Source organism: Ambystoma mexicanum, chromosome 1q (genome assembly GCF_040938575.1).
Source record: "Ambystoma mexicanum isolate Mex_15411 chromosome 1q, UKY_AmexF1_1, whole genome shotgun sequence".
Classification (NCBI taxonomy): domain Eukaryota; kingdom Metazoa; phylum Chordata; class Amphibia; order Caudata; family Ambystomatidae; genus Ambystoma; species Ambystoma mexicanum.
In genome coordinates, this window is record NC_090922.1 from 846,884,488 (window position 1) to 846,909,706 (window position 25,219).

The 25,219-nt window shown below is 45.1% G+C and overlaps 1 protein-coding gene across 1 annotated transcript in view; it reads left to right on the plus strand.

Annotated features, from left to right (window-relative positions):
* The window catches only part of LOC138537904 (complement factor H-like), a 763,015-nt gene that overhangs the window by 152,868 nt on the left and 584,928 nt on the right, over positions 1–25,219 (plus strand). The window contains exon 2 of the mRNA XM_069641488.1: positions 17,220–17,396. Coding sequence (XP_069497589.1) covers positions 17,220–17,396 — 177 coding nt within the window. The remainder of the gene's footprint in view (positions 1–17,219; positions 17,397–25,219) is intronic.

Consider the following 25,219-nt stretch of genomic DNA (forward strand, 5'->3'; position numbering starts at 1 on the left):
ATGTTGCTCCCGTAGAGAATTGTACTTATTTAGGGATTTTTGCACACATTCATTGTTTAATTCAGCCATTTCCGAGTGTCATTTTAACATTGCAAGGGTTTGAAATCCGTTTTCCTCTCTTGCTGGGGAGGGAAGGTTGAATTTGAATTCTGTTTCTTATTCCTCATTCCCGATGACCTACTGCTTCCTTATATCTATTTAGAATTGATTATTTGTGGGTTGAGGAATATTGCAGGAGGAAATCCTAATTTGAGTGCTATCTTTCTAAAAATTCAAAAGTGTCTCTATTCTCCGGTGTTTTCTATCTGTGCTGCTAAAGGGTTAATTGAAGTGCATTGCCTACATTCCTATTATTATTGTCACAACATTGGTGATTGCTGCCCCATATATTAAAAAGTGTATGATTTTCTTGAATTTTAAATAAATAAATATTACCTTTACCAACCAGTCTGGTTCCTGGTCCACCGTGACCCAGGGTATTTGAAAAAGGGGTGTGATATGAGTAGTGTATCTCCCAAATATTGAACCTACATATATAACAAAATAAGCATTTCAGTTGTGCGCTGAATACTAGGCTGAGACCAGGGTGTATCGCCCGATTGAAATACTTAACAGATTTGGGGGCTCGTGCTGAGATTTTGAGTTGGTTCCCACCCGTGACAGTGTAGCACAGCAGACTAACCTGCAGGGTAGTGATACTTTGCATGGTTGGAATACTGTGCTACACTGTACAAGCGCCTCCTAAAACAAACACTCCAAGACCTGGCTGGTCTGTAAAATTAATATTAAATCAACCACGAAATAATTAATAAAGAATTGCCATTTCCAAAATGGTGATTCCAGTAGAAATCAGTATGGCAAGGGAGCACCCCCTGCACAAGCTTTTTGTCAGGGGTGAGTGGCCAGAACAGAATGAACATGTCTGGCTATAGGAAATCACAGAACAGTTCACCACCATGCACCTGGATACATGGCAGGACAATGGCCCATTAGACCAAGCTCTCAGTGAATTGTACATGGCCCTAAAACTTAAAGAGGAGCAAAGCAAAATTGCCAGAATTGCGGCCTATCTATACCTCCACATAGGAGTGATACGGGAAAAGCATGCTGAAAACACAGTTCTGACACAGCTCCAAATTGAATCCGTAGAGAAAATCCAGACTGATTTAAATTCTGTAGAACAAAAATTACGGGAGAGTCAAGAATTTGAGGCAGAATCTAGGGATGATGTCACAAGATTAAAAGAGGATCTGGCTCCCCTACAGCAAGAGAAGGCAGAGCAAGATACCCAATTACAGGCACTAAAAGAGGAGTGTCAGGAAAGGGGTGACTCTCTGGCGCAACAATTACATTTTAATAGAGCCTGCGCAGAGCAGGTAGTCATCCTACAAGGCCGGATAGATAAATTGAATGAGGAAAATAATACATTAATTGCGAAAGACCTCCACTCTCAAGAGGAATTTGATCAGGAGCGCCAGAAATTCCATACTATAAAAAAACAAAGAGATGACCTGGCGGAGCAGAGGGGCACCCTAAATCAAGACAAAGATGCCCTAGGTCAGGAAATAAGCGAGTTGCAAACCTAGTTACAGGAAAGTAAGTTGGTCCTCCAGGAGTTAAAGGAACTAAGAATTGAGCATGGGAAGCTAACTGAGCATGCCAGACGGGTAGAAGGTGCTCTAAAAGAGAACACCCAAGCCAAAGACACACAAACCCAGGAGATGACTGACTTGCAACAGAGAATGTCCCAGTACTCCCAAAACATGCAGGAAGCACAGAGGGACCATGAGGCCCTCTGTGAAAAGATTGATGGACTCCACCAACAAGTATCAGTGCAAGAGCGAATCATTGAGACCAGTAAGGCCTTGATAGATGAACAAAAGGCTCAGATTTGTGCTTATCACCAGGAAATAGGTGCTGAAAAAGAAAAGGCAGCAAGATTGGAGAAAGAGGGTGCTAGACTAAATTCTAACTGGAGGGACCCTGAACAGGTAGAGAGGGACAGGGCAACCCCTGATCATAACATAAGGAACTCTGTAATCAGGGACTCAAACCCCTACAATACCATGAACACTGCCAGCTTCATGTCTACTGGCTCATCTGAACCGGGGGCCATGAGGATGGCAGAATTCTATAGGGTTGGTAAAATGGGACTGACAGATCAGCGCCCCCCAGAAATTGACGGATGGGCGTCCCTGTACAGATACCCAAATGTTGGGCTGATATCTCTGACAAGGAAGACTCCTATGAAGGGAGGGTCAGGGAATTAGATCCACTAAAATACCAACTTCCAAGGGACCGGTTTGTGGAATTTGGTGGGGAACTCAAGGAAATGAAGCCCAAAAAGAGTATCCTGAAGACCTCTACCCAGTTAGGGTGGGGCGGGGGGTACTCCACCAATCCTGGGAGCAAGGAAGAGTCAGAAGACTCTTCTGAGCACCACAGGAAAAGAGAAACTTTGCCCAAACATTCTGTGAGCCCTTCTCAAACTCGCAGAATCAGAGAGTGCCTAGAGAATCAAGAAGCCACCGCCAGTAGCAGTGCCTCTGAGTCTGAGGACGAGTGGACTCGGGTGACTAAAACAAAGAAGGCAAACAAACTTAAGAGAGCCATGAACAAAGATCCCATTAGGCAGATCAAGGCCATTAGAAGTGTGATAACTTCATATCATAAAAATGCAAGGTATTCTGTCTGGGAACACCTAGAATTATATGAGCAAATGATGATACTTTTCATATGAAGGACAACCAGAATCGCATAGAGTATGTGAAATGGACATTCTCCCCTGAATACTCCAGTTTTTTTGCGGGACTGGAGGACCTGAACCACTCAAGATGGGCCATCTTTAAACATTTCTCTGCACACAGAAACCCCCAAGAGGCCCGCAAGGCGGCCTACAATCTGCAGTGCAGGGAAGATCAGGCCCCACAAGAATTTGTGCAGGAGGTCAAACACGCCTTTGCACAGACCCCACGGAGGGTGCGCGTAGATAGTTGGGAGTTCATCACCACCTTCTTTCATGCACTCCCAAAATACATAATGACCCAGCTGGTGAGGGACTTTCATGAGAAAAGATCACTAGACTGGGTCATAGAACAGGTGACCCGCATTTATGAGGTACAAAAACCAGCAGATAACAAAAACACAAACAAAAACCCCGAACCAGCCAACACCCCTGCTGCTGCTAAGGTGGCGGAGGTGAAGGTTGGCCCCATTCTAGATCTGGAGATGGGGGGGCCTAAAAATATACCTCTACCGAATCAACCCAATCAAAGACCCAGAAGGCCCTCAGGCCAATCCCAGACAGGTGGTAGTCAGGGAGGTAATCCCACAAATGGGACCCCTAACTCCCCTGATTATATTGGTCCCCGATACAAGGGTAACTGTTCTGACTTGAGTGTCGTGTAGACCGATGAGACCTCCGTCCCCAAGTGACGTACAGGGGAACTAAAAGAAACCCGCTGTACGACCTTTGAGGCCACAGGTGGGAGATGACTTCCCGGATCCACGGAACCTCTGGAACACCGATGCTGCTGTCAAAGAGGAACGAGGTTAAGCACCAGGCAATTACAATACATATTAAGTAAACCAAAGGATCTAAAAGGTCTTACCTATCGGGTGTTAGGAAAACCCAGGAAACCTAGTGAAGGTTCGAGACTCAGATGATGCGGCGGTCCCTGAAATAGTAGAACCGTAGGTTAGCGTGGATGTAGGATCAGCCACCTGTAGGAGTGAAGACGTGACTTGAATCCCCAGAAGGGAAATGGCGTAGGAGTTCAGTGAGGTACCAAGGGATGATCCAAAGACAAGTCAGGATATAGTCCAAAATCCGGCAACAGGTAAACAGTTCCAAGCAAAGGTACAAAGGGGTATCCGAAGGAGTCCGAGGTAGAGTTCAGTGATCAAAGGTAACAGTGGAGCAATACGTAACGCCAAACAGAGTCTGAAGACAGCTGAGAAGCAATGAGTGTTCTGTCTCTCAGACCTTTATACTGTGCGTCTCTTGGTCATGTATCGTCTCTGGCTCATGTGACGTCCACCAAGGTCACGTGGGGAACGCCACTCTGGATCACGTGATCGACGTGGAGACATAACACCGCCCCTTCTGCTATATGTTCTCCAAGGCAATTGCCAATGCAGAAAGGGTTGCAATCGAGCCCGTACACCATAACTGGTACGGAGTTTTCGGTCCTTTGGGTTCACCGAATCACTTGAGCCTCGAACCGTGGGAGGAGATGTTGGGGAAATGTGAGCAGTGTTCTGGTGTGTAGTGGACTGGTGTGCAGAGGATCGCCTAACAGTAACAGACCAATCCTGAGTTATGTGTGGACTCCCCGAGCCCAAGGGGGGGATCAACCAGGTAGGTACCGCCCCAGGAAACTTCCCTCCTAACTTTCCCCAGGAGGGCAGTAATCCTCCAAATGCGGGGTTGAGTTTCTTTCCCCGGTACCCACAAAACCCCAACCTGCAGGACAACCCTCCTTTCTTTCCCTGCTTTCAGGAGCCCTGACAGCCCAATCCGGGAGAGGGGAGGTTAAGGGTGGAGGGTTACCAAAATTCTCAATACCCAAGGTACTATGGGAGAAGGGATAGTTACCCTTCCTGTGACTCACCTAGGGTTGACCAGAGACCCCCGAACCAACCGGAATGGGTGTCTCAACTGGAGCTCCAGGTCCAGAACCTGTCCCAGGATCTGGGTCACATGTTGTGGGCTCAACAGAACCCTCAGATGAACATTGCGGCTCAGAACCCCACCAACCAAGGGTCTGGTACTCCAGAACAATGACGGGGAGAGCACCCCGACAAATCATCGGTTCCATAGGAGGAGGCACGGCGGAAGGGAGGTGTAAAGCCCTAGAGGTAGCTTCCTTCCTCACCCGTGAAAAGCCCCTGGACACGCTGGAACCGGAACCAAATTCTCCTGCCCCCAAAAACCTGCCACCCAAGGAACAGAGGGCGGGTAGGAGAAATAAAGAACCCAAAAAGCCCCATTTTGTGGAGGAGGTTAATGTCCTCCAATTTGAAGGAGAGGAATCCTCAGAGGATTTTGGCAAAGAAATCTTCTCATTCAGGGATGGGGGAACTCCCCCAAAGAAAAATGGGTCCCAAGAGATCCGAATGAAGACTGGGTGAATGTGGGGACTGAGTCAGAATCGCCCATCATTGAAACCCAGAATGAGCATCAAGGAAACCAAACTGTCCAAACCAATTCTGGTGACTGCCTTCAAAAAGGGGGTGGGGGGCAGCCTAGAATCAGAAAAAGGGGAGCCCAAAACTCCCCAAATATCCAAGTGCCAAATTTCTCTTGCAGATCCCCAAACTACCACTGTGTCGGAGTCAAAAATCAAGAAGTTGACCAACCAACTTGCCCGAAATGCACATTATCTTTGCCCCCTTGAGGAGAAGGAGGGAAGATTTTATGCCCTGGTCCAAGTACAGGGGCAGTGTACATTTTCAGCACTGGTGGACACTGGATCCCAAGCCACGCTTCTGTCAAGGAGGACCTTTGATCAGCTAAATTCAGGAAGGGGGAGAGATACCAGATCCCTCTCACCCCTCTTCCTGGACAACTTCAGAACTTCGATGGGAATGAAATTCCTGTCGAGGCGACTGCGGATTTGGAAATAAAAATTGGGCGACGCAAGGTGAAAAACCTGGTCATAGACGTGAATCCAGAGGGCACACCCTGTCTACTGGGGAATTACATCCTGCAAAGGTTATCCCCCCTAATAGAGTGTGTGAACAAGTTCCTCTGGACCCAGACTAACCGGCCAATCAAATTAAAACATGGTATCAACCATGTTAGTTTAAATGGCACATGCCACATGGTTGAACAAAAACCTGATCATATTGAGTTCCATTTTCAGAACAACCAAATACCTGACGTGACAATAATTGCTGTAGGAAAACAAACCTCTAATGGGAACTCCTCTCCATTTCTGAAAATCAACCTTCCTTCCAGTTTCAAGTGGCATTCCACACTGGAAGGAAATACTTTAGAAATTCTATACCAATTCACAATCTGAAAATCCCAATTCCTTAGTCAAGAGTGATGAGAAACCAGCTCAAAGTTTAGCTGACAGTCAGAAAATTAGAGAACAGCTATTCATTCCAATTCAGTTAAATGAGGGGAAGGAATCTGTTCTCGCTCGAGTGTGCATGATCAACGGTAAGAGCTTCATCAGCGAAGCCATGTTCTGAAAACTCCCAAAAGATCCAGCCAATCCCACATTTAAATTGATTGTTAAATGAGAAATGGACCTGGAAACTCCCAATTCCTAACATCTCCTGCCGAGCAGGTGTATGCTCAAAATCTCTATCAGAAACAAAAGCATAGTGCATAATTGTTGGGTCGTGCAAGATGTCACTGCTGCAATCTATTTAGGCAGTGAAATTCTCAATCATTTTGCCATCAATTTGGACCTGATAAATTACAAAGCCTGGTCCATATTAGGGGGTAATCCCATGGACGTTGATGATTCAGAAAAAGCATTTTGGTCAGCCCAATTGCTGCTATATGAAGTTGAAGTGCAAATTGGAGAGGAGGTCACCATCCCAGGACGGACACAACTATTCCCACTTGAATTAAAAATTAAAAGAGGACAGAAACTGCTAAATCCAGACGCATATGTACACCTCAATGCCCATCTCCAACAGCAGCGGTTGGGGTTAAACCCAACACCATTAGTCAATGTAGAACACAACACCATTCCAATAGTGATGGATAACAACGACCTTAGGAGTATCACTCTGGGCGCAGGTACCATTATTGGAATGGCGGTTGATGACTGACATTTTTCCATACATCTAGGTAATTAACTGATAGGACCAATCCCCAATGACTGGTTTGACAGTGATAGTGACAATGACATAACACGAGAAAGGATCTTCACCCAGCAAGGGGGGAATTTCCTGGTGTACTCTTCCTGCCCTTATGGTGAGGAAGAGGTGTCTTGTGACATCAGGCGGGATGAAGTGATCTTCCAGGTCCACAAAGACTGCCTCCCTTGCCTGAAACCCTCTGTCCAGGTCAATACTCTAACCAACGACCTCTCCACTCAGCTGGAGGAGGCCACTGAAATAGCCAAACCGTAAGTCTTTCCAGGCTGCAGGCAAATGGTTGAAGAGCGAGACAACATAGCTGATGCCTGTGAGACTCCGGAGCAAAAGCAAGCGTTGAAACAAGTTTTGGTCGCACCGAAATCCATACAACAACAATTCCCATGGACCCTGGTATGACTCCAGTGTTTGTGAAGCAATACCACTTGCCTCTCACATCCATGGAGTCCCTGACGGAACTTATCAAAAACCTTGAGTCCCGTGGGATAATTCGTCCAGTCCACAGCACTTTTAATAATCCGGTGCTGGGGATTTTAAACCCAAACGGCCAGTGGAGACTCTGTGCTGACCTGAGGGAGCTGAACAAACGGGTCCACATGTCCTGATGGCCTCTCCCCTACATTGACCAGTGGCTGGCCCAGATCCAGGGGTCAAGGGTATACACTGCCATTGACCTGACCTATGGGTACAGGACCGTGCCTGTCAGTAGGGAGGACCAATACAAGTTGGCCTTTACCTTCAGGGGGCAGAGGTACATATGGACCCGGACTCCCTTCGGATACATCAACTCCGGCAATGAATTTACCATCTTCTTGCATAAGGCCATGCCCGACTTGGGTGAAAGGGGTAACCTGGCCTATGTAGATGATGTCCTGATCAAAAGCTCAACTGTGGAGGAACACATAGCCGAAATCTGTTATGTTCTGACACAGTTGAGGGTTTCCGGAGCGAAACACTCCTTTCAAAAGGCACAGTGGTGCAGGACCCATGTCAATTTCCTGGGGCATGAGATAACTCCTGAGGGTCTCAGTCCCCAGGAAAAGAAAGTGGAAGCACTCCTAAAACTCAAAGACCCCACAACTCTGCGAGAGCTAAGGAGCCTCCTTGGACTGACTAATTACAGTATGAAGTTAATTGAGGATTACGCAGAGATCACAAGTCCCCTGATCCATCTGTTGAAGGGGGAGGTCAAGTGGGAGTGGGGTCCGGAACAAGCCGAGGCAGTAAAGCAACTCAAAAGAAGCCTCTCACAAGCTCCTTATCTAGCTCACCCTGTCAAAAACAAGGAGTTCTACTTGGAGACAGGGTTTTCGAATACATGCTTGACAGCAGTATTATGTCAAAAGCATGACAAGGTCAATAACGTCATCTACTATGCAAGTAAGACTTTATCCTCTGTGGAGGAAAACATGAGAAGGCACTCCTGGCAATGGTGTGGGCATTGAAAAATTACAGCCCATTAATCCAGGGGGAACACATCATAGTGGAGACTCCACACCAGCCTTCGCAATATCTCCAAAGTGACAGAATCCGGGCCGGAAATGTCAGTAATTCCAGAATGACTTCCTGGATTCTGTCAATGCAAGGCTTTCCTGTGGAGGTCAGATATGGCCAAAACACAAAGAGTCACCTTGCGCAAGGTCTGGCTGACTTGCATGATTGTGCCAGAGAAAACTGTCTTGAGGACGAAAGTCTTAAAACCCAGGACAACATGGAGGCATACCTGAATTTCCCGCACAAAGTCTATGAAGAAGACAAGTGCGAGGGAATGCCCACAGTCTATGTGGATGGGTGCTCCTAACATGTTGACAACAACGGGGAAAAGGAACTGGTGGCCAGCGTTGGGAATGCTTCGGTGAATGATGCTCCGCAACCCTCCGCTGGGTACAAAATCGGTCCCTGTAGAAGTCAGGTGGCAGAGTTGATGGCAGTTTATCAAGTCATCCTCACTGCTGTTCAACACCAACTCCACAAACTGGTCATACTCACTGTTTCAGATTTTGTCCAGAACTCGTTCGTGGAGCACCTGGTTAATTGGAAAACCAGAGGCATTCTATGTGCTAATAATAAACCGCTCAAACATGGCAAGCTCATCTAAAATATTGAAGATCTGGTCAACTCTAGTGGCATGACCAACTATTGGAAGAAGATCAAGGGTCATTCCAGAATAGAGGGGCCAGACAAAACGACCTAGCCGATCAGCTGGCCAAAACCGGAGCCATCCAGGGGGAGCTCCTCGAGATCGAGTCCCTGTTGGGGGAAATCCAGGTCACTGCTATCACTAGGTCCCAGACAAATGCTCACAATGAACTCTCAACTGCCCAATGGAGTAAGGAGACACTATATGCTGATTTAATCATGGCACAAAAAGGGGATACGCTTATTGGTAAGTTTTATCAACACATTGAGGACCCTGAGAACTTTCCCCTGATGAATACTGATTACATTGGGAAAGAGCACCTCAGGGTGTTGATGAAATGTCCAAAGATGTTCGGAATTCAAGACGGTTTGTTGGTAAGGAGATCCATATCTGGTTGTGACCAGTGGATGTTCCCTACCTCATTCCGAAGCCTGATGCTAAGTCATGCCCATGATGCGGCCACAGCTGGTCATCGGGAGTTTCATACCACATTAGAAATCTTGTTAGAGGTTGCATACTGGCCACACATGGGGCAGGACCTCGACCAATACTTGAAGGGGTGTCTTGTGTGTGCACAATTTCAGTCAACATCACTCACACACCAAGCTCCCCTCCAGAAGAAGGGGGATGAAACTGCCCTGGCCAGATTTGCAAGTAGATTTCATTGGGCCGTGATTCACTCCTCTGGGGGGAACAAGTACATGTTAACCGTAACATGCTTGTTTACCAAATGGGTGGAATGTCTCCCGGCCCCAAATTGCAAGGCAGAAACCTGATGATCAATCACATCTTCTCGCGTTGTGGCCTACCCCAAATGATTGAGTCAGACCGAGGTAGTCACTTCACCAGCGAATTGATGAAAAATATGTGGGAGATACTTGGGATAAAAAGGAAACTTCATATTGCATCCCGCTGGTCCCCTAGTGGAGGAGTTGAGAGGTACAATAAAACCATTGTGAGTATTTAAAAAAAGTTTGTGGCAGATTCTGGGCCAAGTTGGGACATCCGATTACCGCTTATCCTGATGGCCATCAGATCTGTCCCTTCTTCTGCAACTAAGATGTCTCCATTTGAGCTGATTATTGGACAAAGGATGGCGCTACCTCAGCATCTGCTCTATAGAACACAGGAGCAGACACTGATTAATGCCTCCACAACTCATGAGTATGTTGAGAACCTAAGAAAACACCTTCAACATGCTTTTGCGTACGCTCAGCGGAATCTAGAAAGATCTGCAGAGGGTGTGAAGACTCAGTATGATCTAAAAACCATCAAAAAGGAATACCAAGTAGGAGACTGGGTCTACTTGTACAATTTCCAAAGGAACCAGACCAAAGAGCGCACATTGTTCCTAGCTGGCGAGGACATTTTGAAATTGTAGACAAAATCTCACCAGTCGCCTACAGAATTTGCATCCCCAAAGGTGACTTGACATAAGATAAATGGGTCCATATTAATCAACTAAAGAGCTGTCACCCTAGGTACACTTTGCAATGAATTGAAGAGCCCAGAGAGAATCAAACAGAGGAGACATCAGAAACATGAGAATGAGGAGAAGAAGAACCAGAAGGGAGCCGATAGGATTTATAGATCTGATTATGTAACAGGGAGTATTTTCTCCATTATCAATTGTTATTATTAAATACCTGTGTATCCTACTGCTGTCAACCCAATTGGTTGACAGCAGTAGGATACCAAATTGTCATAACTGGTTTGTGTTCTCTGTCATAGATTCGTACTGGTTGCACCTATCTCACAACCAAGGAGGACCGCCCCATAGACTGGAAGGGAGAAACCAAAGGAGATCCGGGAGTGCCGCTCCACGCCATGAAAGGAAGATCCCAGGGAAAGCGGGAGTGTCATTCCATGTTCCACCCAGAGACAACAGGAAGAGCCGGACGCACCGTTCTCTGATGGAAGAGGGACTCAGCCTTGCCGGACCCTGCTGCGACCCATGGAGAAATCCCAATTGCCCAACTCCCCCTTGACTTAGAAAGCCCAGGAGAAGTTGAGGGAGGTATATGTGGGATATATTGACCCACTCAACGCATTGCCACACATCACTATGCTGCATTGGTGCAAGAAACACCAAAATGGCTGCGCTGGCTTCTGTGCGCGCCAGGATCTCAAAATTGCGTTTTAACAACCACCAAAAAAATGGCTGCACCATCCTGCGACAAACATTTCAGGTGGGGAGGAACACACTCCAGGAATGTGCCAGTGTGCTCTGCAACATTAAACATGGAATTAAGTGAAATAAGCAGCATTGCCTTGTTGAAAACCTCAAAAATCCCCTTTAAAATGAAGCTTTTCACCCTTTAAAAATACTGCCTGACACTAAATGCATCCATTCCGGAAAGCCACTGTGATTAATAAACCCTACCAGGCCCAGGAGAAGTCCTTGTGCTCAGCCAAACCAGCCTAATTCTGAATTGACAAGCCCTGTCAAACCAACTCTGAAAAAAATCAACCATGGGCTTTGTTTTCATTTTACACGGGAAATACGTTAATTTCTTTTGCAAAAGTATCTAAAACTGAGCTGTTCAGCATTTAAGAGAATAACTATAGCTGCATGGCAGTGGGTGAATCTGCTAGAAATGAAAAGTTGAATTAAAGAAAGAAATATTGGCTGCACCAGGTGTAAAAAAAACAAAAAAAACGGGCCTTTGCAAAACTACAGAAACACAAAATGGTCTGTTTAAAAAGTAAATTACTGAAGGAAAGCTTGCATTACCTAGCATTGGGAAAGGTTTGTTGCTGTTGAGACCATATAACATGGATTATTTAATGCAATAGGCTTGTTTTAATTCTGGATTCAAGAGCATAAATGAAGCATTTTTAAAAACCAGTGTGCTGGAGTTGCAAGTTGAAAAACAGGTTTTCTGCTTGGAGGAGGGCTCTCTCTCTGATCAGCCCCCAGCAACTCCCTGATAAATACAGGCATGGACAGACTTTCGTCTCTATTGAGCCCACAGACAATGAAGCTCCCAGGGCAAGGAAGTTGGAAGTGTGAAAGGACAATAAAATCTACAATTAAGCTGAAACCCCCTATCCTGCTTTGAAGGAAATGCCAGTTGGTGTCAACTGACAAGAAGAAAAAGGCTCAGCCCCTGCCATTTGCTTTTAAAGATTATTTCATGTAGAAACTTTAAAGTCTTCTCTCTCTGCAGCAAGACTTTGAAAAATTGTGAACATTTCCCAGTTTAAAATTGATTGTGTGTGCTTTATTTTGAAACTTGGTAGAATGTCTTGACACACTCTGGACAGAAATGGTGAAATATTGAGGATTTTAAAAAAGTATCAATGTTGCAAACATAAATTTTTTGTGCATACATCCTTTATGACAGTACACACATATGTATAAAATTATGGAATTTTAGGCCAAACTTTTCATGCCTAAAATGATAAAAAATGTGTAACCGCCCAAAATAAGGTCTCACAGATTGCAGAATTGGACGGCTGTACTTAACATACAATATGTGACCTGATTATGCAATGTATTAAGCCGCTATCATTGTAAAAATGCTTAAATACTGATATGACAGATTTTTGGCAAAAAGGTCTTTGGGAAGTCTTTTTACCTCATAAAAATGCAACCTCCTAAACTGGGTACCACCTAGGGGAGGCAGTTAACATTGATTGTCCAATCCAGTTGTTTAAAGGCATGCTTAGCTAAGCCAGCCCAGCAATATAGTAAATTATGTCACTATGCTCTATTTAAAGGGTCCCTGACAAAACTCAAGACACTAATTCTTGACTGATTCCTGATTTGCTGCCCGGCTTCCTGTCTGTTCCTGTCTTTTCGCAATTATCCATCTACAATCCAGATCCCAACCACAAGGCCAAACCTTGCGTATCCTGCTTCAGTTAGGCCTCCATTTTTAATTATCCCAATAACCAAAGGGAAGCTGTGGTGTTTTGGGAAAGCATCCTGAATTTAACCTGGCTTGCTGCTCACTAAATGCAAACATGCCATCCAGCTGCTCTGTAGAATCCAGTAACCAGAAGTGCTACCCGGTATCCTGTCCATGCCCGCTGATTTTATCCGGCTGTCCTGTGTTAGACCAGATCCTTGTGGTGATCCAGTGCGCTGACTGTCCAAAATCCAAACTATAAGTGGACTGTGAGTATCAATAGGAACCACAGAAAACCATAACATACCTTGCCTTGCCTTGTCCTATCCCAATCTCTAAACCATCCTATCCTTACCTTAATAACTTGTAACATTGTCAGAATCCTTATTGCAACCCTGTCATTGATTTCTAGTGCAAGCGCTATCTATTTAGTGAATCTTGTAATTTAAATCCTAAACTATCAATCCTATTTCGAGTGATCGGACTGGTTCCGCCACGGCGGGCGCTGGGGAACTAGGGTTGAACTCATGAATCAACGCTTGAGCTTACTGTGTCCCTCTTTGGAATTCTAGCCTGAATGCTCTAGTATAGAGTAAAACTATTCTTGTTCAAATTGATTTTCTTTTCTGTTTTCACTAACTGATTTTTCTAAAAACGCACCTTGTACTACCTTGCATATGTCCCTCAGTTTAATAGCTAGAGACTTCATTTCACCGATTGTACCTAAGATCTATAGCTACACCACAACCAAAATCAGTGAATTTCACCCGTTTTTATGAAAAACTGTTTGGTAATTTCAGGCGGGAATGAGCATTTTTGTAACGTTTTACGCGTGTTATTTTTACTATCAATTGTTTTAAACCTTCCTTTTATTTTCGAATTGTATGCTTTTGCTCAATCTATTGCTTATGATTGCTTGTACGTTTCTAATGTTGCTCCCGTAGAGAATTGTACTTATTTAGGGATTTTTGCACACATTCATTGTTTTATTCAGCCATTTCCGAGTGTCATTTTAACATTGCAAGGGTTTGAAATCCGTTTTCCTCTCTTGCTGGGGAGGGAAGGTTGGATTTGAATTCTGTTTCTTATTCCTCATTCCTGATGACCTACTGCTTCCTTATATCTATTTAGAATTGATTATTTGTGGGTTGAGGAATATTGCAGGGGGAAATCCTAACTTCAGTGCTATCTTTCTAAACATTGAAAAGTGTCTCTATTCTCTGGTGTTTTCTATCTGTGTTGCTAAAGGGTTAATTGAAGTGCATTGCCTACATTCCTATTGTTATTGTCACCACATTGGCGATTGCTGCGCCATATATTAAAGAGTGTATGATTTTCTTGAATTTTAAATAAATATTAACTTTACCAGCCAGCCTGGTTCCTGGTCCACTGTGACCCCGGGGATTTGAAAAAGGGATGTTATATAAGTAGTGTATCTCTCAAATATTGAACCTACATATATAACAAAATAAGCATTTGAGTTGTGCGCTGCATACTAGGCTCAGACCAAGGTGTATCGCCGGATCGAAATGCTTAACATTTGAAAACTAAGAGGTTGGTGCTGACACACATCAGTTCCTGTGCAGTGTCAGTTTGTCAAAGTCTGACACAAGCATGCTGGAGTTTGGAATGGAGTTGAGAACGGTCACTCTAGGAAGGCCACTCTTGTGCCACTCTCTTTCTTTTGGTTAGTTTGTGGTGCAGTTAAAGCTCGTAACACACACCCCTGCTCTGAACCTCAACTAAATAGGCAGATCGCTTGCGACATGCTTTAACCCAAGATGGTGGCAACCATTGCTATTAGACAGAGAACCTTAGCCAAAATGGGGGTTGTACTTCTGGGGCAGTACATCGACTTCCCGATTTTTCAGACTACATCATTATAAATCCTTGCCAATGGCTTTTGCTCCTCTCGTTTCCTTTTTATTTGTGTGTTTTGTGTCACTGCTTGTAATTCACACCAGTTTGGACACTGTACTTTGTGTTGTGCTTTATCCCAAGAGCCTGTCTTATTGTTGCTTAAATAATCGTGTGGCAGTATCTGTTGGTGTTTTTGTGACTGCTTTTCTTCTCTCTCCTTTCTTTTCTGTGACCCAAGACAAAGGGCCTCATTACACGGAAGGCGGTAATGGTTAACGGCCACCGTTAATGGTAACAGTGGCCGTTAACCATTACCGCCTTACTACGAGGTCCCTTAGCGGGTTGGTGTTTTAACGCCTGCTTTTTGCAGGTGTTAAAAATCAACCCGCTAAGGGACCTTGGAGCTAATAACGGCACCGCAAAATTGCAGTGCCGTAATTAGCGCCTTCCCCATTCCCATAGAGCCCTATGGGGCAGAAATGGGAATGGGGAAGGGCAATGGCGGAAGGGGGATTTACCGCCCCACCAACCTTGGAATGGGGCGGTAAATCCCCTTTCCGCCAAGGCGGTGCCGGTAATTTACCGGCATGGTCCAGGGTGCTAATAGCACCCTGGACCACCGCCTTCCGTGTAATGAGGCCAAAAGTCTATGACTTTAAGGTTTTCGGGAAATTGCTGGGTGACTGCCCAAGCCAGCAGATTATGGGCCCAGTGGTGGAATGGGAGGATCCTTGGGTCATTCTTCCTCTGTCCAGTCCTCTTGGCAGGGGTCAGTCAATGGTGCCACCTCCAACATCACTACCCAGCTCCGGGCAACCATAAACCTGCTCATCTCCCAAGACAGCACCTTGGAAAATCCCTTCCTTGCCCCGAAAATCCCTCAAAAGAGGTGGACCAGGAATCCCTGATCCTGGAAAAATGCTGACACATTCTTTTCATATTCCACGAAAATAGAGCCTAAACTTTGTCTGCGGACCCTGGTCTGCAGTAGTTCAGCCCTGCATGCCTGCAAGCAAACTCTATGAGCCAGAGAACTTGTAAGACCTTTGCCAGAACTATGGAGAACATCAAAATAACAGTCCTCCAAAGTGAACTCACCTGGCATGTTCATATATGCAGCTCTCCTCCACCCAGCCCTCACACGCTTGAATTCCAACATGGTTGCCAGAGTACATGTAGACTTTGTCCACCCCCCTCAACCTCATTCTGAACAACAGGATGCTGGCTCCTAAACCTACAACCCCTGTGACCTGCAAATGCAGACCATCACCAAAAGTCCCACTCAAGAAATGGTGCAGGTGGTGTTGTTTGAAGCAGTTGGTAAGAGTTTCAGAGAGGAGTAAGTAACATCAGGTGGAGCAGGTGAGTTTTGGGAGCACAGTAGGTAACATCAGGAGGAGGTGGGGAACGTGTTGTAGTAGAGGAGGTGACATCAGGAGGAGGAGGTCAGAGTTTCAAAGAGGAGAAAGTAAATCCTTAGGCAAGGCGAATTTGGGATAGGAGGCGCAAACATCAAGGTGAAGTGTTGGATCTTTGGAGAAGATGGTAGCAGGCTGAGAAGGTGACAACAAAAGCAAGAGGAGGAGGCCAGGATGGTCTGAGTAAAGTGGAAAAGGCGGGAGGAGGCACACTATTCATGCAGGGAAATCAGAGCCTGGAGGACCCGAGAAGCCAGAGGGTTCCAATGCACGATCTGCAAGGCAGGGAGGGGCCAGGAAATTAACAAGTAGTAATGGAATCTTCTGGCTCTAACTCTGAACCCTCGAGAAGCTTGAAAATTACTCGAGACTGGTATAAGTGATACAGCGGTGCAGCTACTCTTTCGTCATAGGCCCAACTGACCAAATCTTGGACTGAACAGACATTATTTTGGTCATGGGCACAGGAGCAGGGAAACCCCGTATCGAGGTATTTTCCAAAGTAGCAGCATACAGCCTTGAACAAGTGTCTGTGAGACTCAGTGTTGTGGCCTGGAGGACTCTTTAAATTGTTCGTTTTTTACCCAGTGAGAATAAAATGCTGAACATATGCTTCCTGTGTCCAGTCAGTTCTGTGTCCCACTCAGCCTCCATGCCAGCTATTACCTTCAGAGGATCAGGGTGGCAGCAGGCATGTGCAGCTAGACATAGCCTGTGTCCAGTCATATCTGTCTCCCACTCAGCCTCCATGACAGGCATTACCTTGAGAGGATCGGTGAGGCAGCAGGCATGTGCAGCTAGACATAGCCTGATTGCTTCTTGATGGTCAAGGGAATCATTTTGTCCCTCAGGTATTTTCGGACTAAAACCTCTTGGTGTTCCTTTGACTGGACAGTCAGTTTAAATATCCCATATGAACTGGTTAGTTGGTGTGAGAGTTGTTGCAAAATATTCCTGTATCAATGCTCAATTGACTGGCGCAGTACAATATATATCCTGATCCCAGAGGCTTGATGGAAAATGAAACTGAGCTAATTCTTTTAATAGTGATTGCATCATTTTCAGTGATAATCTTTTGACAGGTGCATCAATTCTGTTTTGTTTTAGGAAACAGGTGTGGGCCTGCACCAATCATTCCCAATGCAGAGATTGTTGGTTCATTGCTGCCATTCTATATCTCAGTAACTGGGGTGCAGTACAAATGTCAAGCTCTACATAAAATGGTTGGAAATAGCAGAGTTAACTGCCTAAATGGAGCATGGTCTGAGTTACCAGAATGTTTAGGTAAGAATAATTATAAAACGTGAAATGTTTAGAAACTGTTCATGTACAATGCGCCCTGTTTATTCTGACCTTGTTAGATGGAATACAACGTTTGCTCGTTCTTCAGGTTAGACAATTTTTTGACATTGATGTGATTTCTATCACCCCCACCTACAGAGCCATGATATGATATGATATGATATTTTATTTATAGCGCTCCCATATACAAGTGTTTCAAGGCGTGACGGGGCAAGGGAGCGGCACAAGGGAGGACAAGACAACGATGTTACCAGGCCCAGTGACATTGAGATCGCACAAGTGCAGAGAAGAGGGAAGGGGGAAAGTGCAAGGGGTAGGGGAGGAGTGGAAAGTGCTGATCATGGGATCAAAACAACAAGAAGTGCAGCCAACAGGTGGCAGTTGCAAGAGGCACAGACAACTGGTGTCTAATAAGTGCAGGTAAGGGGAATGTAGGGTTGCAGATACAGACCCAAGTGCAAGGATTGCCAGGAGGCAGTGCAGGTATACAGCTGGGAGCTGGGTGGGCTGGGACCTGGCCCCAAATTCAGAGGAAGCCTGGTGCCCAGTGCAGTAACAGACCGAGATCAGCAGGGGAGAGGAAGAAAGAAGGCAGAAGCAAAGAGGAAGGTCTTGAGGTGCTTCCGGAATCAAAGATGGCTTTCCTCAAGTTTCAGAGAAGCAGGGAGGCTGTTCCCAAGGGAGGCCCCAGGCAAAGAAAGAGATCTACCACCACCTTGTTGTTTGGAGAAGCGAATGACCCTGAGGGAGTTGGAGGTGGAGGATTGAAGAGCTAGAGTAGGAAGGTATTTCCAAAGGGAGAGTTGAAGGTATTGCGGACCCAGGCCCCAGAAGGCCTTGTGGACACTGCAGAGGGTCTTGAACTTAATCCTTGCAGTCACTGAGAGCCAATTAAGAGATCTCAGGGCTGGAGAGATGCAATCCCTGTGCCTGAGGCCAAGGGAAAGTCTTGCAGTCCTGTTCTGGATGAGGTGTAGAGAGTGGAGAGTAGAAGCAGCCAGATTTAGAAAGAGGCTGTTGCAGTAGGCCAGCCTAGAGAGAACCAGAGCTCTAGAGACAGTGAGATTCTGGGGGAAGGCGAGGAAAGGAAGAATACCTCTGAGGAGTGCAGTTGGTAGTTTGACTTCCTGGAGATGTCAGAGATGTGAGGAGAAAGGAAAGTGTGGAGTCGAAGATGACCCCGAGGTTCTTAGCCTCACGGGTGGGAGCAGGAAAAGGGCCAAGGGAGGCCGGCCAGAGAGTGACAGGAAAGGAAGGTGCAAGTGTGCCGATGAGGAAGATCTAAGTTTTACTGGCATTAAGGCAGAGGTCGTTGACAGCACACTACTCCTGGATTGCAGACAGTCAGAGTTAAGAGAGGGAGAAGAGGTGGCAGAGAGGAGCATGAAAATGAGCTGATTGTCATCCGCATAGAACTGAAAGTTGGAGCAGAGAGCAGCAATGCGGTGGGCGAGAGGTGTAAGGTATTGGTTGAAAAGCCAGGGATAGAGGTTAGACCCCTGAGGAAAACACCACATGTAGAGATTGAGATAGAGGAAAGGAAGGACCCAAGTTGGACGGCATGGTTGACCGTGTCAAAGGCAGAAGAGAGATTGAATAAGATGAGGACAGAGGGAAGATTAGATTCAAGTTTAGAGAGCAGGCCATCAAAGATGTTCAGGAGAGCAGTTTCCACTTGCTTGTACCGCCATGGGAGTGTCAATGACTCACCGAGCAGGGGCTTAGAAGTAGGGGTGGGAAAAAGCATATACCTGTCACGGTGCAACAGTAAAAAGAGCAGGTAACAGCTTGAAGGCAAGTCCCTGAACGCTCACACCAAAGAGAATACAACCCACTAGGGAAGAAAGGCCCAAGTTGATTTTGTAAGGATAACAAGTTTTTAATATCACACGCAGATGAGAGCAACAGCAAAGAAGTCTGCTACTAACAACATTGTGACGAAAAGTAGTACAAGTAGAATTTTATAAAGCAAAACATTGTCACACGCGACACAATACATGGATAAAATCCCATGCAGCTGGTTGGTGTGCACCTTCACAGGATCCGCCTGCCCCATAAGGGATGCCAGGCCATCGTTTCCAGCCCAGTACGTCCGTCTTCCATCACGTGGGTGCTGCAGTGATCATCGTCTTTTCTCGTCGATGGTCAGAAAACAAATTATTTATACTCCTACCATACAACTATTTTGTCACTCATACTGTGCATTTGACAGGTCATAAGATGGGCATGAAGGAGATTCTGGGGCATTCTAACCTTTAAACACACATTTCACTCACTCCCTTCTGCGCCATCGGGCTCCAAGGTTTCCACCCTCGTTTTGAACAATAATATATCCCTCCCAACAACTCGCTATACAAATCACACGATTGTCGCTTCAACAATGTGCCCTGTCTGTCCTCTATGAACATCTCAGGACTTGTTACTTTGGTGTTGGTGGTCCAAGGGCACCTGGTGCCATGGAATTCAGAGATCTTAGGTTTTAATCCGTTATGTGGGCTATAACTCGTGGTCACCCGGGGATAGGCCGGGTCATGCTTTGGCCAGTGTGAGATAACATACACACCAGGCACCGGTCTGTGATCATGGCCTTGCAGGGCACATTCCTCTGGAACAACTTTGCAACACTGTTAGAAGAATGAATGGACATTGTGGCGGTTGGGGGTGTGGGCTGTCCTCATGGGAGCTCGGGCATGGGTGGAAATTTCTCGTGTCTCGCAATTTGGGCCTAGTGTATGCACTGCTGCATTTACCATGAAGGCCTTCCCTTCTACCTGTAGTTACTACTATCTACACAAAAATAGCAATGCTGCTTGCACCTTATGCTTTACTATGTGGATAGACTATATTTGGTTATATTGGAGTAAAGTCCTTTTGTATTGGGAGGTAGTTCTCTCACCGTCCCCTTTCCCCCTGACCCATCATACTGCTTCAAATGCATCTCGCGTCACTCTAAAGCACCTGGCCTGTAGGGGGGGGCTTCCCCCTTCCCAACATTCCCCCCTTTCGTTACTTCTACAGTAACTAACTCTGCTATACCAGTGTGCTCCCGTTCACTCATCTCTGCTTCCACATATATGTGTGTTCCCTTTATTTGGCACTCAAACCATACACACTGACCGCAAACTCTCCCCCTGCGTGCATACTCTTCAGGTGAGCAAGTCAAATAGATGCATCCCTCCTGCCCGGCCAGTTCCACCCAAACCTCTCTGTAATTTTCTAGATCGGGGGTGGAGAAATGATAGTGTGGTATAATAATCAACTTCATCTCCCTATGGGATGAGGAGCGTTTCATATTTAGGGCCACCCTGTAGGATATTAGTTTGTACTTCAATATTTTTTGTCTCTCAAGGTGCTTTTGGAACCCCAATTGATATCATCATTCTTGAGCTTTTAGGTGCCAAATTGGCACAACATCGAAGGGCCAGCTGAAAGTTGCAGAAAATAACCAGGATGAACACAATGATGGGCATTAACATCTTCATGATCGCTCCAAGCCACGACAGGGCCCAAATAAATGCCAGGGTAAACCAATCACTGTCCTGTACTCGTCCCTCCTTCTTCATGCGAACACCAAGGCCATCGACAGTTGCGATGATGTGAAATAATGATGCGTTCTCCACATCCTCTGGAGGCACAAATGTGCAGCAGGAATCACCAAACCTTTCCTTTTGCAAAACCCACCTTCCATTGCTGTTAACATGTACAACACATATCGGTTTTGCATTGTTATAAGTCTCAATGCACGCAACTCAACCTTGATCAAGTAGAACCCATTCTCTGCGCCATTCCCGAGCTGGACCAGTTCCCATCTTACGATCTGCAACCATTTGGCATTTGCTGTAGCCTGCACTCCCGACAACAGTCAAGATGCAAACAAGGATTCTGCTGAGCTGAAGAGCCTGTATTCTTCTAGTATTTCAGCAAGTAATGTAGAAGAGTTTTTGGATATGTAATTCAATCTTTTCATCGTCTTTGGTTGTTGTAACTGTCCTTTTCCTGGCAGGATGTGGAGCTCTTGTGTGGGCAACATACCCTTATCTTCATTTTCGACTGTGTGGAGACTAATTGGTCCCTATGCAGGCAGTGCTTCCCCTTTCATGTGTTCTTTTGGGATTCCCAATAGCTCTGAGTGCAATGTGGCCAGGGAACAACAGCCCCTCCATGATGATGGGAGGTGCAAGTAAGCTTGTCGGCCACAGACCCAATAGTAATCCATCATTGCTGCTGTTCCTTTCTTCCTGTCTGTGATCATGAAAGCCCCATTGCAACGTTCATTCGACCCTACAAAGACTGTACCCATGTTGCGGAAACAGAGTCTATATTCTTCTTCCTTGTGTACTTGCACCGGCTTTTCCATTGTTGCAATCCACGTCAACTTTGTGTTATGCTCTGTCCAGATTTGCACAAAGAAATTTCCCACTTGTGCTATGCTTTCCTTACTATGTTACCAGTCCTTCTGCCAAGCAAGGTAGTGTGGTGTCCTGACAGTTATTATTGACCTGCTTACATCCTTTCACCATCAGATATGTCAGCGTCACACACTCACTGTCTTTTGAACCGCCCCTGCACTGTACAAAATGTGGACCCACCATTTACAGTTCTACACTATGTGCCTGGACCGTTCCTTTTATTCTGCATAGCGCAAGATGAACTAGGCATTGTGCATCTCTAATTGGGGCCACTTGCAGTACTAACCCCATGGGAGGCCATGACGCGTGTGGAATGACTGAACATGCATAACAGCTTCCATTCACAGCGTGTCACCCCACACCACTCATGTCAGAATACCATGAGTTGGTGAACTTGGGATGATAAATATCCTCAATCACATCCAAACCCAGCCCTTGATATGCGTCATACGTTCGTCGCACTTCTCTTTTTCATTATTCTATACCTGCTTTCAAGGATGGCAGCTTTACTAGTGCGATTAGAAATAACATTATATCGTTTCACAGTGGTAGACAATCTCCTACTTGCTGAAAACAAACTTTTCACTGTTTCCCCCACTGTTTTGTGCTTATTAAATTCATTAAATTAATTTCCATTATTATTATTAGTGTATTAACATTTATATGTATTGTCCAGTTTGTATAATATACAATCCTATTCCCCCCATTATTCCCTTCATAGGAGCTACACCTATAACACCCGCCCCCAATACAATCTCAACAGTACTATCAATATCACACAGAGACCCATGATAATAGTCAAACCACACTAATAAACATATGTCCATATTCTCTCATTCGTGCATCTACATTTCAGGTCCCTACTTAACAGATTATTTACATTAGTCACGTCCATCTTCTTTTGTCCTGAAATGAAAGCATAGACACACAAGGCAACACAAAGGAAATACGCACAAGACATACTTTTTACACAAAAGAAAGAGGAAAAGAAAAAAAAAGGGAGAGAGAAAAAGAGAGAAAGCGAGAAAGAGAGAGAAAGAGGGAAAGAGTGAAAGAGGGAAAGAAAAAGAGAAGGAGAAATAGAAAAGCGCTCCTGAAAAAAGGGAGATACAGATCTAGCAGCTAGGCTTCGGCTTGTCACTGGAGTGTGCTACTGCACAGGTATCGCCCTTGGACAGGTCAGTGAGGTAGTTTGGGTACAGGTACTGCTACCCCTTGTTAAAAGATAACTGATGTACCAGTGTACTCTCTGGATGTGCCCTATGAACGTCAGAGAGGTGGACCCAATAGCACAATTCCTTGACTTTTACAGCGAGGGGAGTTATTGTTATTGTTATTGTTATTTTGCATTTATATAGCGCCTTATATACCATTGGTATGGTCTGAAGGCGCTGGTAGGTTGAACGCCCTTGGGAACCGAAGTTCATATCAGTAGAGAGAGAGAGGAGAGAGTCAAAAAGGTGCGTGTGAGCACCAGGTATGTGTACAGCTCGTGCAGTATCAGTTTAATAGCTGCTTTCTAGCGGTAGGTGTGGTGGTTGAGAGGTCAGGAGTATGTGTTCGTTCTGGCAGGATTAATCCAGATCGGATGTGGCTGCGTTAGGCCTGAGGAGAACGCCTTGCTGGGGGGTGTGTAACCAGCAGTGATTATTTAGAATGATGTGGAGTGAGCAGCGAATGTTGCTATGAGAACAGTTATACCGAATGGTGTCATAGTATCTCTGTGTTCTAGTTGAGTGGTGATGTAAGGAGAGAGTCAGCGTGTTGGTGAGATATGATGGGTTTCATGCCCTTTCAGAGACTTCTAATTCACAGGGAGGCTATTGGGGACACTTCTAAATTCAACTTCATAGAGAGGCTATTGGGCACATTTCTAAAATCAACTTTCACGCAGAGGCTATTGGGCACATTTCTAAATTCAACATTTCACAGCTATTGGGTGCACTTCTGAATTCAACTTTCTAAATGTACTTCTAAATTCAACTTTCCACAGAGAGGCTATTGGGCACACTTCTAAATTCAACTTTTCACAGAGGAGCTTTTGGGTAACTTCTAAATTCAACTTTCTACAGAGAAGCTGTTGGGCACACTTCTAAATGCGACTTTCTAAATGTACTTCTAAATTCAACTTTTCGCAGAGAGGCTATTGGGCACATTTCTAAATTCAACTTTTCATAGAGAGGTTATTGAGCACAATTCTAAATGCAACATTTCACAGCTATTGGGTACACTTCTAAATGCAACTTTCTAAATGTACTTCTAGTTTCAACTTTTCACAGAGAGGCTATTGGGCACATTTCTAAATTCGACTATCCACAGAGGAGCTATTGGGCACTCTTCTAAATTCTACTTTTCACAGGGAGGCTGTTGGGTACACTTATAAATTCGACTTTCCACAGAGAAGCTATTGGGTACACTTCTAGATGTACTTCTAAATTCAACTTTCCACAGAGAGGCTATTGGGCACACTTCTAAATTCAACTTTTCACAGAGAGGCTATTGGGTACATTTCTAAATGCAACATTTCACAGCTATTGGGCACACTTCTAAATTCAACTTTCCACAGAGGAGCTATTGGGCACACTTCTGAATTCCACTTTTCACAGAGAGGCAGTTGGGCACTCTTCTAAATTAAACTTTCCACAGAGAAGCTATTGGGTACACTTCTAAATGTACTTCTAAATTCAACTTTTCACAGAGAGGCTATTGGGCACACTTCTAAATACTACTTTTCACAGAGAGGCTATTGGGCACATTTCTAAATTCAACTTTTCATAGAGAGGCTATTGAGCACAATTCTAAATGCAACATTTCACAGCTATTGGGCACACTTCTAAATTCAACTTTCCACAGAGAGGCTATTGGGCACATTTCTAAATTCAGCTTTTCATAGAGAGGCTATTGAGCACAATTCTAAATGCAACATTTCACAGCTATTGGGCACACTTCTAAATTCAACTTTCCACAGAGAGGCTATTGGGTACATTTCTAAATTCAACTTTCATAGAGAAGCTATTGAGCACAATTCTAAATGCAACATTTCACAGCAATTGGGCACACTTCTAAATTCAACTTTCCACAGAGAGGCTATTGGGCACATTTCTAAATTCAACTTTCCACAGAGAGGCTATTGGGCACATTTCTAAATTCAACTTTTCATAGAGAGGCTCTTGAGCACAATTCTAAATGCAACATTTCACAGCTATTGGGTACACTTCTAAATGTAACTTTCCAAATGTACTTCTAAATTCAACTTTCCACAGAGAGGCTCTTGAGCACAATTCTAAATGCAACTTTTCACAGCTATTGGGTACACTTCTGAATTCAACTTTCTAAATGTACTTCTATATTCTACTTTCACAGAGAGGCTATTAGAGAAGCTATCTAAGTGTGGCA